General features: G+C 56.1%; 1 protein-coding gene across 1 annotated transcript; it reads left to right on the top strand.

Annotated features, from left to right (window-relative positions):
- The first annotated feature begins 321 nt into the window (after positions 1-321).
- Positions 322-14,431, top strand: POLR3H (RNA polymerase III subunit H). Its single transcript, XM_082636169.1, has 6 exons — positions 322-752; positions 3,438-3,534; positions 9,632-9,718; positions 10,188-10,251; positions 11,668-11,869; positions 13,126-14,431. Exons 1-6 carry the CDS (start codon positions 642-644, stop codon positions 13,177-13,179), a joined length of 615 nt encoding a protein of 204 aa, XP_082492295.1. The 5' UTR covers positions 322-641; the 3' UTR covers positions 13,180-14,431.
- Positions 14,432-14,448: the final 17 nt, after the last annotated feature.

The raw sequence follows: 14,448 nt of genomic DNA, 5'->3' as shown, positions 1-14,448 counted from the left end.
TACTGTAGGGTCTAAGCATACTGTGTTTGCGTTTTGAAAGGATCACTCGCTGCAGCGCAGAGGACGGCCCGAGGCCAGCAAGGAGAGTACTTACCGGCTCGGCGAGAGATGACTGGATTGCACCGGGGTCGCCTAGCAACCTGAGAGCGTTGTCGGAGGGTTGACAGCTGCGCCTGCGGCAGGGAAGGCCCCATCCCACCCCACCCCACCCAGGCCCCTCCCCCGCCCCGCCCCGCGCACGAGCCGGTAGGCAGCTCCGCCCCGCGTCGGGGGGCGGGCCGAGGATTCTTATTGGTCGGCCCTCCGGAAGCTACCGGATTCGGGATCTCGCGCAAAGTCTTGCCGCCGCCGGCTGCGTGTGGTTTCGCGGTGCGTGGTGGTGGCGCTTGGCGAGGGTTGTGTGTGGCTGGCCGCGCACCCCTCCCGCTCGACCCCGAGACCCTGCGGCTGAGCCTCATTTTCCTCTTTGTAGTAGAGGAGCACGCCCCGCACGGGGCACCCCTACGGTGCAGCCCCATTGCTGGCCGGGGGGCTGGTCGCAGCTATTGGGACGGGACGGAGCGAGCTCGGGGATCCCCACCGCCCCAGGCCCCGGTGCGTGACTGACCCACCCGTTCCCAGAGCCCCCCGCGCAGGCCGGGATGTTTGTCCTGGTGGAGATGGTAGACACCGTGCGGATCCCCCCGTGGCAGTTTGAGAGGAAGCTCAACGACTCCATTGCCGAGGAGTTGAACAAGAAGTTGGCCAACAAGGTACTGGGTCCACGGGGTCGCGGGCAGGCCTTGGCACGGGAGGGCCCAGCAGTGCCTACACGCCCGCTGCCGGCCTGGCCATGCCAAGCCTTGGAGTTGGGCAAATAGCTTAACGTCTCAGAATTCGGTTTCTAAGCCTGTGCATGGGATGGGGGTAATCCTTAACCCACTAGGATGTTGGCAGGAATCGAAAGGAAAACTGGGTTTGAAAAAGGCCTTGTAACTGGGAATTGCTGGCATCCCCACTTCCAAATTACTTTGTAATCTAGGGCGAGTCCTTTACCTCCTCTGGGCCTCAGTTTCCATTTGTAAAATGGAAATAATAATTGCTGTCCAACCATGCATTGTTTCTGTGAAGATGGATGGTAGTTTAGCTGTAAGGAGGTTTATCCATTCATTCCTGCAAAAAAATGTTTGTGCACCTTTTATGTGCCAGGCTAGCATGCCTTAGTGCTGGGTCCTCAGAGGCCTTCCCATGGCCTTTTCTGAAGCAGCCCTGCCTCTGCAGTTATTCTGTGCCATATCACTCTTTCCTTCTTAGCACTTACCACTCTTTTCTTATTTGTTTACTTGGTTACTGTTTTTCTGTTTCCGTCTCCATGAGGGCAAGTGACTGTTGTCTTCTTCCCCATGGTATCCCCCATATTTAGCCAGAGTCTGGCACAGAGTAGGTGTTCCATAATTGTTTATTAAATGAATAAAACAGACAAGCTTCTACTCTGTAGTGTGTTGGGGAAAGCTGATATGGATGAGAGACTCCCACAGTTGAGTGTGTGATGAGAAGTTGAGGTAAATGTTATGAGAACAGGTGTTCACAAACCTGTGGAATGAAGGAACTTCGCCTACAATGAGGGAGACGAGGGTTTGCTAGGGAGGTGGTGCTTGAGCTGAGATCTGGTGGTGAGGAAGAACTAACATAGGGGATTAGTTTTTTTTTGTGGGGGTAGGTTCTGGGCAGAGAGTAGAGCTGTGCAGGAAGCAGAAACAGCATGTGCAAAGGCCCTGTGGCAAGAGGGAATATTGCACCTATCATGGCATGGAGGGGCTGGTGTGGCCTGGGCGGACGGAGAGAGGAGAGGTCAGGCTGGAAAGTGGTAGGAGCCAGGTCATACAGGGCCTGCAGGACTTCATCGAATAATGGTCTTCATCTGTAGAACAGCAGGAGGTGGTAGGCTGAGAAGGAGAGCGCCAGAGGAAGATTGGCTGGCTGTAGGTAGGAGGCAGGTCCCTTTCATAGAGCCTGAAATCACAGAAGGTGGAGTGTACAGACCTGGGGATTTGTTGTTGGTGGAGAGAACTCATGGAGTCCTTAGTGGATGGTGTCTGATTACTTTGTGAGGTAAAAGGAGAAGGGGCCTCTAAAGGACAAAGAGAAAAGGTGTGAAAATTACAAGAAGGGTATGTAGTCCTTCTGTGATGCAGGTCCTTCTCTGACCTGTTCAGACAAGTATTTCTTTTTTTTTTTGGCCACGCTGCGAGGGTTGCAGGATTTTAGTTCCCTGACCAGGGATCGAACCCGGGCCCTCAGCAGTGAAAGAGCTGGACTGCCAGGGAATTCCCAGACAAGTATTTCTGTATTTGAATCATTCAGTCATTTGAGAGGCGGCCACACAGAAGAGGTCCAAGGTCCAGCCAAGGGCACACATATCCTTGTGCTTCCAAAGCCAGCCGACTCTGCCTCATTGCCCTGAGGTCTGGCAGGACTCTGAGTTCTCTGAGCTTCTTGCTAAGCCTTGAACAGTCCTGCAAGGTCTCTAATTGGGAGGTGATGATGCTGGTGTCAGATAAACAGACACCAGGCGGCTTGTCCTTTGCAGCATCGTGGAGTCGAGATGGGTCATGGGATGTCCTCTGCCTGTCCTCTGCCCAGTTTCAGGGCTTCCCATGTGTCACTCTGCCAGCCTCAGTCCCTGTGGCCCCGTCTGTGTGTCTGAGACTTTGTGAGCAGAACAGTGACTAGCTGTGGTCTGACACTTTAAACTGTGAGCTCTAGTATGGAGCTGGGGCCTTGGAAAGTGTGGGTTTAACCAGGGCTTCCCCATCACTGCTCCTTATTAGAGATGATTATGAGCCTTGATTGGTGATTGTTATTTCTAGCAGGTGTGAGCCCGCTGCTGAGCTAGGTGCTTCGCAGCTGTTCTCTTTTTTTTTTTTTTTTGCTGTACGCGGGCCTCTCACTGTTGCGGCCTCTCCCGTTGCGGAGCACAGGCTCCGGACACACAGGCTCAGTGGCCATGGCTCACGGGCCCAGCCGCTCCGCGGCATGTGGGATCTTCCCGGACTAGAGCACGAACCCGTGTCCCCTGCATCGGCAGGCGGACTCTCAACCACTGCGCCACCAGGGAAGCCCTGTTCTCTTGATTTAACAACCCCACAGCCTGGTATGTCCATTTTTGCAGATGGGGAAACTGAGGCTCAGAGAAGTGACCTTGGAGGTCACACAGGGAGTGGTGGAGCTGGCGTTGTAACCTGCATTTGTCATGTCACCAAAGACCTTGTTCTTTCCAGAGCTCAGCATCCTCCCCGAGTTTCTTACCTCAGGCAGTGCCCCAGTGCATTTCCAGCTGTAAAACAGGGATAATCAACCTGCCCGGCGGGGGGTGGGGGGTGGGGGGTGGATCTCGGGAGAGGCTGCGCGGGCAGCTGGGCCTCGAGGTCACGGGCTGTGTACACGGATGCCCACAGGTCGTGTACAACGTGGGGCTCTGCATCTGCCTGTTTGACATCACCAAGCTGGAGGACGCCTATGTGTTCCCAGGGGACGGTGCATCACACACCAAAGGTGGGTGCCCTCCTTCTGGGCGTTGGGTTTCTTGGGGCTCAGTTTTCTGTAGGGGGAGTCCTGGTCAGGGTGTTGGGAGACCTGGGACCTGGTCCTGACTATGCCAGGAATTTACTGGGTGATCAGAATCTTCCCCTTTCTGGGCCTCGGTTTCCTATCTATAAGAAGGGGAGGTAGACAAGGTGATTCTCAAGGCTTCTCCAGCTCTGAGATTGTGGCTCTGTGTCTGTGTCCCCTTTGGTCTCGTGTGTTATACGAGCCCTGCTCTGCCTGGCTCTCAGGCTGCTCAGGTGGCGGGGGGCGGGGGGGCGGGTTGGACAGATAGTGGAAGACAATTGGAGTAGGCATTGCTGGCTTAAAAGTGGGGAGAGCGGAGGGGAGCACAGCTGCCCCTCTTGGGGAGGTGGCTGGTTGGGGGTGGGAGACTTTGAGGGACACCAAGACATAATGGTTAAAAGTGTGGCCTCTAGGTTTAAATCCCAACTCTGCTACTTATTTGCTGTGTGTCCTGAGCAGAACATGTAACTTCTCTGTGCCTCTGTTCCCTCTTCAGTAAAATGCAGTTAACAGACTTTATTTTTTTATTTTTTAACAGTAGACTTTATTGTTGTGAGAATTACTAAGTTAATATGTGCAAAGCTCTCAGGCCAGGACCTTGGCACAGAGCGAGTGCTTGACGGCTCATCGATTTGAATTGTTTCTCTGATTCTGTGGGTCAGCTCGGTGGTGGTCTTCTGGGCTGGCTTGGCCAGGGCTGGATGGTATAGGGTGGTCTCATGTGTCTTGTGGTTGGCAGACTGGTTGGATTGGGGGCTTCGGCTGGGTTTAATGTCTCTGCTCGGTGTGGTGTCCCCTTTCAGTAGGTAGACTGGGCACCAAAGCACAGATGCTTTTCAGGCCTCTGCTTATATCCCATTGGCCAGAGCAGGTCACGTGGCCAAGGCCAGAGTCCAGGGATGGAGAAGGGCTTCCTCTGGATGGGAGGGGCTGCAGTCACATTGGTAAGGGATGTGCACCCCGGATGGGAGGGAGGAGTAGAGGGCGGGTCACCTTGAGGAGGGGGCTCAGGGAGGAAGCGGGGTGTTCTTCTCTCCCCTGCCTGGACAAACCACATCAGAAGCAGACGGCAAGGGCGCCATTGAGGTGGTCCGGGGCTAGTCGGGGTGCAGGCATGCCTCTTGCCGTCCGCTGGGCGCTCGCCCGCCTGCCCCAGACCCTCTGAGCCAGAATCTCTGGGGAGGGGCCTGCAGGAATTCTCACACGAGACCGCGTTTCAGGAGCCCTGCCCTGGCCCGTACTGGGGGGGTCAGCCTCAGCACAGAGATGTCTGAGCATTCCAGAATGTGCCGTGAGGCTGCCTGGTGTGTGTGTCCAGGAATCCAGAGACTTAATTAGTTCTCACAGATGCCGTCGAACTCTGTGGAGAGCTGCGTGTGGGGACCAGGATGGTTTCGTTAGCAGAAAGACCAGTCGGTGATGTGGACACAAGGCCACAAGGGCTCTGAGCCCAGTCTCTTTCATGGGACAGGGGCCTTGCTGTCCAGGAGACAAGTGGTCAGGCGGCCAGAACTTCAAGAAAAACTCAGAGGGACTTCCCTGGTGGTGCACTGGTTAGGAATCCGCCTGCCAATGCGGGGGACACGGGTTCAATCCCTGGTCCGGGAGAATCCCACATGCCGTGGAGCAACTTAGCCCGTGAGCCACAACTACTGAGCCTGCGCTCTAGAGCCTGTAACCCACAACTACTGAGCCCACGTGCCACAACTACTGAGGCCCGCACGCCTAGAGCCCGTGCTCCGCAACAAGAGGGCACCGTAATGAGAGGCCCGCACACCACAACAAAGAGTAGCCCCCGCTCACCACAACTAGAGAAAGCCCGCGTGCAGCAACAAAGACCCAACGCAGCCAAAAATAAATAAATAAATAAATTTAAAAAAAAAGAAAAACTCAAGAGAAAAAAGTCAAATATGAGGAAATTCTGTCCATTCATTTGGTTGTGTCTGCTGCTTGGTGTAGGACTTCACTGCTGGTTTTCTTATCCACCCTGGGTCCCCTGCGTTCTTGCAAACAAGGTACAGGAGTAGAGCCCAGGGTTAGGCCTGTCACACAGACCCGGAGTTGAATTCTGGTTCTGGCCCCCTTTCGTGGGGACCTCAGACATGTGACTACCTTCCTCAGCCACACTTTCCTCATCTGTAAAATGGGGTTAACACTCGCGGCTACAAGGCTCCTCAGGGCCCGTCGAGCATCGCGCAGGGTGAGTCGTTGGTCTGTGGTGGGGATCGGTGGCCAGGCCCCCATCCCGCCACTGCCTCGCCGGGGCTGTGGCCAAGGGTGTGCTGAGCGGGGCTCCGCACCGGGCCTCTGCCTTCGCTTAGAGGATTATTCATTTGCCAGTTGCCTTCTACTTCTTTCTATTTCTCCTTCTACCCAGGCCAGATTACTCTACCTGTCTCTCTGAGACTCACTTCTGGAAAAACGGTGTAATGATAATAGTACCCGCCTCACACAGCCCTTGTGAGGAATAAACGAGAAAAAACACGAGAGGCCTTTGGTCTGGTGCCTGGCACATAGTAGGCGCTCACGACATGTTAGCCTTTGTGACTGGTGACACTGGCCCCGACTGGCCAGCCTTATCCCTTTGTCACTTAGGGTACCTTTCCTTGGCACCAGCCCTGTGTTCTCCATAGCCGCCAGGCCGGCTGGACCTGCCTCCTTCCCCGGCCTCTGGCTGAACTGGGGCCCCGCTCTGGGCTCTGGAGCAGCCCGTCTTTGTGCCCACCGTTTGCTTTGCTCTTTTCCCTTGTTTTTTAAGTTGTGATAAAACACATATAACATAAAATTTACCATTTTTAGTGTATAGTTCAGTGGCATTCAGTGCATTTACATTGTTGTGTGGCCATCACCACCATCCATCTCCAGAACTTTATTGTCTTCTTTTTTTTTTAAACTTCCTATTTTTTAAAGTTTTTATTTATTTATTTATTTATTATTTATTTATTTTGGGCTGCGTTGGGTCTTTGTTGCTATGTGCAGGCTTCCTCTCGTTGCGGTGAGCGGGGGCTGCTCTTCGTTGCGGTGTGCGGGCTTTTCATTGCAGTGGCTTCTCTTGTTCTGGATCATGGGCTCTAGGCACGTGGGCTTCAGTAGTAGTGGCACGTGGGCTCTAGAGCGCAGGCTCAGTAGCTGCAGCACACAGGCTCAGTAGTTGTGGCTCGTGGGCTCTAGAGCGCAGGCTCAGCAGTTGTGGCTCACGGGCTTAGTTGCTCCGTGGCATGTGGGATCCTCCCAGACCAGGGATCGAACCCATGTCCCCCGCATTGGCAGGCCGATTCCTAACCAGTGCACCACCAGGGAAGTCCCTTTATTGTCTTCTGAAACTGAATCTGTCTCCACTAAACAATTCCCCATCCCCCGCCCCCCAGCCCCTGTCCACCACCATTCTACTTTCTGTCTCTATGAATTTGACTACTCCAGGTACCTATGTGAGTGGAATCACAGTATTTGTCCTTTGTTGAAACTCACCATATCCTGAGGCAGCCCTACTTATCCTGGGACAAAGTTTGCTCGAGTCTACAACTAAGAACGGGTCTTCCTCTTCTTACTGGTCCTTCAGACCCATCCTTTTTACTTTCCAGTCTTCCCACCTGCAGGCTAAACATCCCTAGAACTTCAGCTGGCCCTCCAGCTGGTCCGTGGCCTCCTATTTTATTTTATTTATTATTTTTTTGGGCCATGTGGCATGTGGGATCTTAGTTCCCCGGCCAGAGATCGAACGTGTGCTCCCTGCAGTGGAAGTGCAGAGTCCTAACCACTGGACTGCCAGGGAAGTTCCTTCCTTTTTGTTTTTTAATTGAGATATAAGTCACATACCATGAAATTCACCCTTTTAAAGCATACAGTACAGTGGCTTTTAGTATATTCACCAGGCTGTGTGACTGTCACCACTGGCTAATTCCAGAACATTTTCATCACCCCCAGAAGAAACAGCATATACTCATTAGCAGTTACTCCCCGCTCTGCCAGCCCCTGACAACCATTAATCTGCTTTCTGTCTCTGGATTTGCCTATCCTGGACGTTTCATATGAATAGAATCATAAAATACGTGGCCTTTTGTGATTGGTTTATTTCATGTAGCATTATGTCCTCAGGGTTCTTCCATGTTGTTGCATGTGTCAGTACTTTATTCCTTTTTGAGGCTGAATATTCTTCCATTGTATGGATATATCACATTTTGTTTATACATTGATCTGTTGTCGGACACCTGGGTGGCTCACCATTTGCTTCTGGATGTAATTGTTCCAGCCTTGAGCTCCCTGGGCACAGGATCATGTGTCTCCTGCCCCTGCAAGCCCAGTGCCCAAATCGGGCCTGGCACAGACCTGGCATAGGCTCCGTGGGGATTTATTAAAATGAACTGACGTTGGGTCATACAGGGGACAGGATTTTTCCATACTGTGCGTAAGTGACATCTGCCCTCATCTGCTCTCTCCGAGGTCAGCATGCGGCTCTCCCATCTTGAGAAGGCTCAGACGGCTTGTATTTGTCTCCTCCCAGGGAGGGAGGGGGCACCAGCTGCCTCCTCTCCTTTTCCCACGCTTTCCTGCCTGGTGGAGCCATGGGGAAGCAGCCTGGTGGGGAGCTGGGGGCCGGGTGGACCCTGCTGTCCTTGGGGTGAGGCTGCCAGACCAGGCAGCTGAGGGCACTGGTAGCAGAAGCCTGTGTTTGGGGATTAAACCTTTCTGAGGAAGGCAGATTCAACCCAGTGGTCCTGTCTCATGGTTCAGAAAGACTTGGAGTTGCCCCTTGGCAGAACAGCTGTGTGACTGTGAGCGGGTAACTCAGCCTCTCTGAGCCACTTGTGCATGCTCACACGGGGGAAGCATGACATCTGACACAGGTGGATCGTGACGGGCACTGGGCGACTGCCAGGGGGCAGCCTTATGGTTATTTACTAGCCCTGGCGGAATTCAGGCCCTAGGTACCACCTTTGGGGCTCGGTGGACACCCCCTTTGGGGCACTCAGCAAGGGGCAGCAGTGATGGAGTGATGGCTTCTGCCAGGCTGTGGAGTCAGAGTCTGTGATGTGGGCACAGACCTTACCTGATATTTTTCTTGGGGTCAAGTGAGTAGGGACCACGTAGGACAGGACCTGAGAACCCACAGAGGCATTTTTGCTGGTTTATTGGCTCTTCCCCCACCCCAAATTCCAGAGCATTTTTAGCATCCTGTTCCAGGTCAGAGCTATGCCTGGGGCAAACTTTGCCAATCAGCAGGAGATGGGGGAACTTGTTTCCAAACCTGGTTCTCTTTGCCAGTTGCTTCTGCCCTTGTTAGAATTTAAGGAGAGAGCCTGGGCTTCCCTGGTGGCACAGTGGTTATGAATCCGCCTGCCAATGCAGGGGACATGGGTTCGAGCCCTGGTCCGGGAAGATCCCACATGCCGCGGAGCAACTAAGCCCATGTGCCACAACTACTGAGCCTGTTCTCTAGAGCCCGCAAGCCACAACTACTGAACCCACGAGCCACAACTACTGAAGCCCACATGCCTAGAGCCCGTGCTCCACAACAAGAGAAGCCACCACAATGAGAAGCCTGCGCACCGCAATGAAGAGTAGCCCCCGCTCACCGCAACTGGAGAAAGCCCGCGAGCAGCAACGAGAACCCAACGCAGCCAAAAATAAAAATAAATAAATTTTTTTAAGAAAGAACAGCAGCCCGGTAATTTTTAAAATAAATAAATAAAAAAATAAAGGAGAGAGCCTGGAGGAAGGCTGGAATTGACTTTGGAGTCATTGCTGGCCCAGAATCTGAGCTCCGGTGTGACCGATGGATTTGGGAACTGAGCCTCAGTTCCAGGGCCAGTGCTGCCGGCCTCTCACAACAAGGGCCCCGGCCTTGCCGGGGACGGGGCCGAGGGTCCCTCCGGCTTAGCTAACAGGTCTAGGCCCACAGGCGCCTGGCGTGGACTGCTGTGTGGCTTCTTGGTGCCGCCACGGGGTCAGCGTGCCGGTGAGTGAGAGTGGACACTGGAAAGCACAGGCCACCCCAGCTGCTCATGGCCTGCTCATCACCGACATGCTTTCTTATTTCCAGTTCACTTTCGCTATGTGGTGTTCCATCCGTTCCTGGACGAGATTCTGATTGGAAACATCAAAGGCTGCAGCCCGGAGGGAGTGCACGGTAATGTTGGCCCTGAGTCCTCACATGAGACTCGGGAGCACGCTGGGGGCAGATGGTGGGGCTAGCCCGCCTCCCTTCAGCTTCTGTGCTGGGCGCATGGTCAGGGGAGGGGTCACATAGGGAAAGAGAACCTTCCCGAGCTGTCCGAGCAGCTTGTGTGCAAGGGGGATACTCAGCCCCCCATGCTGTAACTGTGAGGACCTAGGCCAGCTGGGGGCCTTCACTGCGAGGCCGTGAGTCAGGACCTCAGGGCAGGCACTGGAGCTTGCAGAGGTGACTCGGGGCCCTCGGCGTCCGCTGGTCCCTGTTGTGCAGTATCCACCTCGGGTTTGGGTGGCTGCTCAGGCTGTGGCAGAGGTGTGGGGCTCTGGGGTGGGGACAGGGCCCAGGGTTCCATGGGCAGCACAGGGTAAGGGCTTGCTTGTCCATTCTGAGCCCCGTCTCATGCTGTCACCTGCATGTCTTCCAGTGTCTCTAGGGTTCTTCGATGACATTCTCATCCCTCCAGAGTCGCTGCAGCAGCCGGCCAAGTTGTATCCTCCCAAGGTTAGAGTGGGTCATGGAGGAGCTCGGGCCTCTCCAAAGGAAGGTCCTCACGCTTCGAGGTGGCCTTGGGTCCTGTGACCTGATGCTGTTGGCCTCTGCCCACCCCTCCAGCTTGCATTTTGCTCTAGAAGCACTGACCTGCCTGTGCTTCTCACACTGACCGTGGCGTCTGCACACCTGCGCCTCCATCTGGACTGTCAGGCCTGGTTCCAGCTCACTTCGCTTAGGTTGTCCCTTCAGGAGTCACCTCAAAGGTCACCTCCCTCTAGAGGCCCGCCTGACTGGCCCACCATCCCCCCTCAGCTAACATTTGAGGGCTTGGCTCTGCGGGTCCTAGGCTGGTTGAAGATTCCTGTTGCTGGCTCTCCCATTGTCCCTGTCCCGGCCCTTGCCTGCTGCACTGGGGTTGCTGTTTCTGTGGGTGCTCACCGAGACCGCTCACCAGGAGGGACCCCATCTTGTCCCGACGACTGTACCCGCAGTGCCCAGCATGGGACCTGGTGCAGAGGAGGGGCAGGACCCATCTGCGGGGCTGCCACTAGAGAGCAGCATGTCTCTTCAGTGTGGGCTCTGCTGATTGGAGGGGGCCACCCAGCAGAGCCGGCAGTAGGGAGCCGGGGTGCTTGTGTGTGTGTGTGCGTGCCCGTGCATGGGCAGGGCGGGGGCAGGGTCTGTGTGTGGCTCTGGAACTTGTCAGAAAACCTGGCCCAGGCTGGCCTGTCCCTCAGCCTGGTGACCTCCCATCCTGTCGTGTCCTCTTGGAAGCTGGGCAAGTCCTTGGGCTGCCTGCTGTCAAGGGCATCCTGAGTCACGGGGAGGGATGTGGAATTGCACTGTGGAGAACGCTGGCCGGCTTCAGCGAGCGCTCGGGCCGACTGAGGGTCCTGTGGAAAGCACTCTCCACGTGTGCTGTTTAATTACCTCCCCACCACAGCCCTGGAGGGCAGGCCTTACTGTAATCTGTGCTTTACAGATGTGGACCCTGAGGCACTGGGAGCTTGGGCCTGGCCCCTGGCGGGTGGTGGAGCTGTTTGAACTTGGCAGTCGGCCTCTGAGAGGACACACGGGCAGAGTCAGACCCCAGGCACCGAGGGGCTGTGGTCATTCCATATTGAGGCGGAGCTCGCGCTGTGCTCTGGAGCTCCTTCCTGCTCTGATGTCCCGTGGTGCCTGCCCGGGGTCCGTGTTCCCAGCCTGGATCCTGGTGCCCAGGAGATCCAGCCACTCACTGGGCCCGGCCCGACCCTGCCTCTCGCACACGGCGCCGGGCCTGCTTTTCCTGTGACTTCCCAAAGCGTCTCAGCCTGGGATTGGATTTTCCTGGGGCATGCCGTGGGAGGACTCCCCAGCGCTCGGGGCTCCCCCATGGCCTGGTTGTTGCCTTGACCCTGCGCCCCGCCCAGCGATGAGGCGGAGCAGGTGTGGGTGTGGGAGTATGAGACGGAGGAAGGAGCGCACGACCTGTACATGGACACCGGCGAGGAGATCCGCTTCCGGGTGGTGGACGAGAGCTTCGTGGACACGTCCCCCACCGGGCCCAGCTCGGCCGATGCCGCCTCTTCCAGCGAGGAGCTGCCAAAGAAGGAGGCTCCGTACACGCTTGTGGTGAGCTGCCCTGATAAGACTGTGGGGAACCGCGGGGCGGGAGGACCCAGCAGGTCAGGGTGCAGGTCCCTGTTGTGGGGTCTTGGGCGGTCCCTTCTCCCCGGGGAGCCCCATTACCGCAGGCCAGGGCAGCGGTAATTCTTTTTTTTCCTTATAAATTTAGTTTTTGGCTGCGTCGGGTCCTTGTTGCTGTGCACGGGCTTTCTCTAGTTGCAGCAAGCAGGGGCTACTCTTGGTTGTGGTGCGGTGGCTTCTCCTGTTGCGGAGCACGGGCTCTAGGCACACGGGCTTCAGTAGTTGTGGCACGTGGGCTCTAGAGCACAAGCTCAGTAGTTGTGGCTCACAGGCTTAGTTGCTCTGCGGCATGTGGGATCTTCCCGGATCAGGGCTCGAACCCGTGTTCCCTGCATTGGCAGGCGGATTCTTAACCACTGCGCCTCCAGGGAAGCCCAAGGCAGCAGTAATTCTTGCAGCGAGGTCGTAAAGCTGCCATGGCTGTTGGGGGGGGCAGGGGAGTCAGACCCCTGCCCACAGAGGGATGACACCAGCTGGACAACAAGGCTGTGGGTCAAGGGGCTGAGAAAGGAAGAAACCAAGGGAGGGGTGGTGACTCCCAGGGCTGCTCCCACTACAAACCCACACGGCCTGAGGTGGCAGGGAAGCTGCAACCGGCCAGATCTGACTTGGGTCCCTTTTGTCTTTTACCCTCATGAAGCCAGGCAGTCAGCGACACATGACAAAAGTGGGACTTCAGGGGCCTGCTGGTAGGGTTTTCTGGTATAACGTGGGCCCCAGGTAGTTCACTTTTAGGGCAGCTGTGTCTTTGTCAGGATTGTGGGTGGCCCAAGGCTTCCCCTCTGCCTGTGTTTGGAGGCTGGGGCTCAAGGTTACTAGGCCTTTCTGGCAGAACTAGACCACGAGTGGCTCAGAAGCCAGGCCCAGGACTGGTCTGCTGCTGCCTGTGTGGGCCAGGCCTGGGGGCGAGGGGTGAGGGACTGTACCCTTCGTAAACCAGCACTTTCCTTACACGCCTCAGGAGAGTTTGGAGCAGGAGAGGGGAGAGGGGAGCGTGGACCAGCGGGGAGTGCTGCTGCAGCTCCGGCATGTCCCCAGAGCTTCCTGGCTGGGGTGTGCCCCACCCTCCTTTTGGCCTGTGCTGGGCGCCTAAAAGGGCGGGCCCCCTTTGCCTCCTGTCCAGGTTGGCTCCAGCTCTAAAGGTAGATGAAACATGCCTGTTCTCTCTCTACCCCTGGTAGGGATCCATCAGTGAGCCGGGCCTGGGCCTTCTCTCCTGGTGGACTAGCAGCTAGCACTGGGGCTTAACGCTGGACCCTGCCCAGCCCTCGGGAAGGTGGTGCAGCGGGTCCTGAAGACAACAGTGGTTCTGCAGATGCCGAGGAGCAGCCTGTGCCCTGCCAGGCTGTCCCCTCCCCTCCTCCTCCCAGACCTACCCCGCTAAGTCCCACCGTCCACATGGACTTCTGCCTGTCAGTGACAACAACAAAGATATTTAATAAATGATGGCTGCATCAGTTGGGAGAGCCACCCTTGTCTCAGTGTTCTAAGGTTACCGAGTTGCCACGGCTGGGACAGTTCCTCACCCCGGATCACTTCTGGAGATGACTCCGTGGCAGGACTTGGGGTTTGAGAGATCCAGGCTCCTCAGGCTGTGCTCTGGGCCAGCTGAGCTTGGCGGGCTCCATAAAGAAACACAGAGAGCAGGAGGCTGGCCTGGGGCAGCTGCCAGTTGCTGATCAGAGTCTGACCTTTAAGGGAAAAAACATCTTCTTCCCACCAGCCTGTGGAAGGTGGGGCGGCCTGGACTCAGCTGACCAGCTCCATCAGGAAAGTGGATGCTGTGGATTTTGCTGGCCCAAGGGGGAGAGGGCTGGTGACCTGCTGTTGTTATTCCCCCACCAGCAGTACAGCAGGAAGCCTTGGGCCAGCTGTCACTTTCCGACCTTGGCCACGCTACGAACAAACAAACACCCTGTGGGTCTGTCTGCTTGTGATGCAAGGTCCTGGCACCAGGGCAAGCACCCCATCATCTACTCAACAGAATGGCTTTGCCAGAGTCCTCCTGTCCCTTCATTCATTTCTGCCAGGGATTTTTGCCGGGACCAGGACATCGTTTTGTAGCACCCACCCAACACCGTGTTTCTGTCAGGCAAGTCTTGTCCTGATGAAGGAATCTCCGTGGAGCCTGCCTCCTGCCCTGGCCTTTCTGCTCACGTGGACACAGGGCCGTGGAGGTATGGGTAGTGCCAGTGGACGGTGCTCCAGGGAGAGGACCAGTTGCAGAGCAGTGCCTGCGGCCGCCCTGTACTAAAAACTAGGGAGCAGGACACACATGGACTAGCTGTGACCTTGCACATGGTGGTCTGTCTGTAAAACACTCTCTGGGCGTTTGAAAGGCAACTCGATGCCCAGGGGAAGTGGGGGCTGCATCTTGGGCCAACCCCCACCCCGCGGCCCATCGGGGAAACTACTGGAATGTGTGGGCATGGGGAGGGGAGGCTGCAGGCAGAAGCAGGGCGGGAAGGAAAGTGGGAAGTCTGGTGACGGGTCCGGCTGTGGCA

The sequence above is a fragment of the Mesoplodon mirus genome (genome assembly GCF_964341445.2).
Source record: "Mesoplodon mirus genome assembly, chromosome: 11".
NCBI lineage: Eukaryota > Metazoa > Chordata > Mammalia > Artiodactyla > Ziphiidae > Mesoplodon > Mesoplodon mirus.
Note: the sequence above shows the minus strand (reverse complement) of the source record. Positions and strands in the feature narration are given on the sequence as shown.

Excerpts from the sequence above, each read along its gene's own strand:
- POLR3H (XM_082636169.1), top strand. The coding sequence starts at position 642 with ATGTTTGTCCTGGTGGAGATGGTAGACACCGTGCGGATCCCCCCGTGG. Across the intron at positions 753-3,437 it reads ACAAGAAGTTGGCCAACAAG|GTCGTGTACAACGTGGGGCT; the intron begins GTACTGGGTCCA and ends GGATGCCCACAG. Across the intron at positions 11,870-13,125 it reads AGGCTCCGTACACGCTTGTG|GGATCCATCAGTGAGCCGGG; the intron begins GTGAGCTGCCCT and ends TACCCCTGGTAG.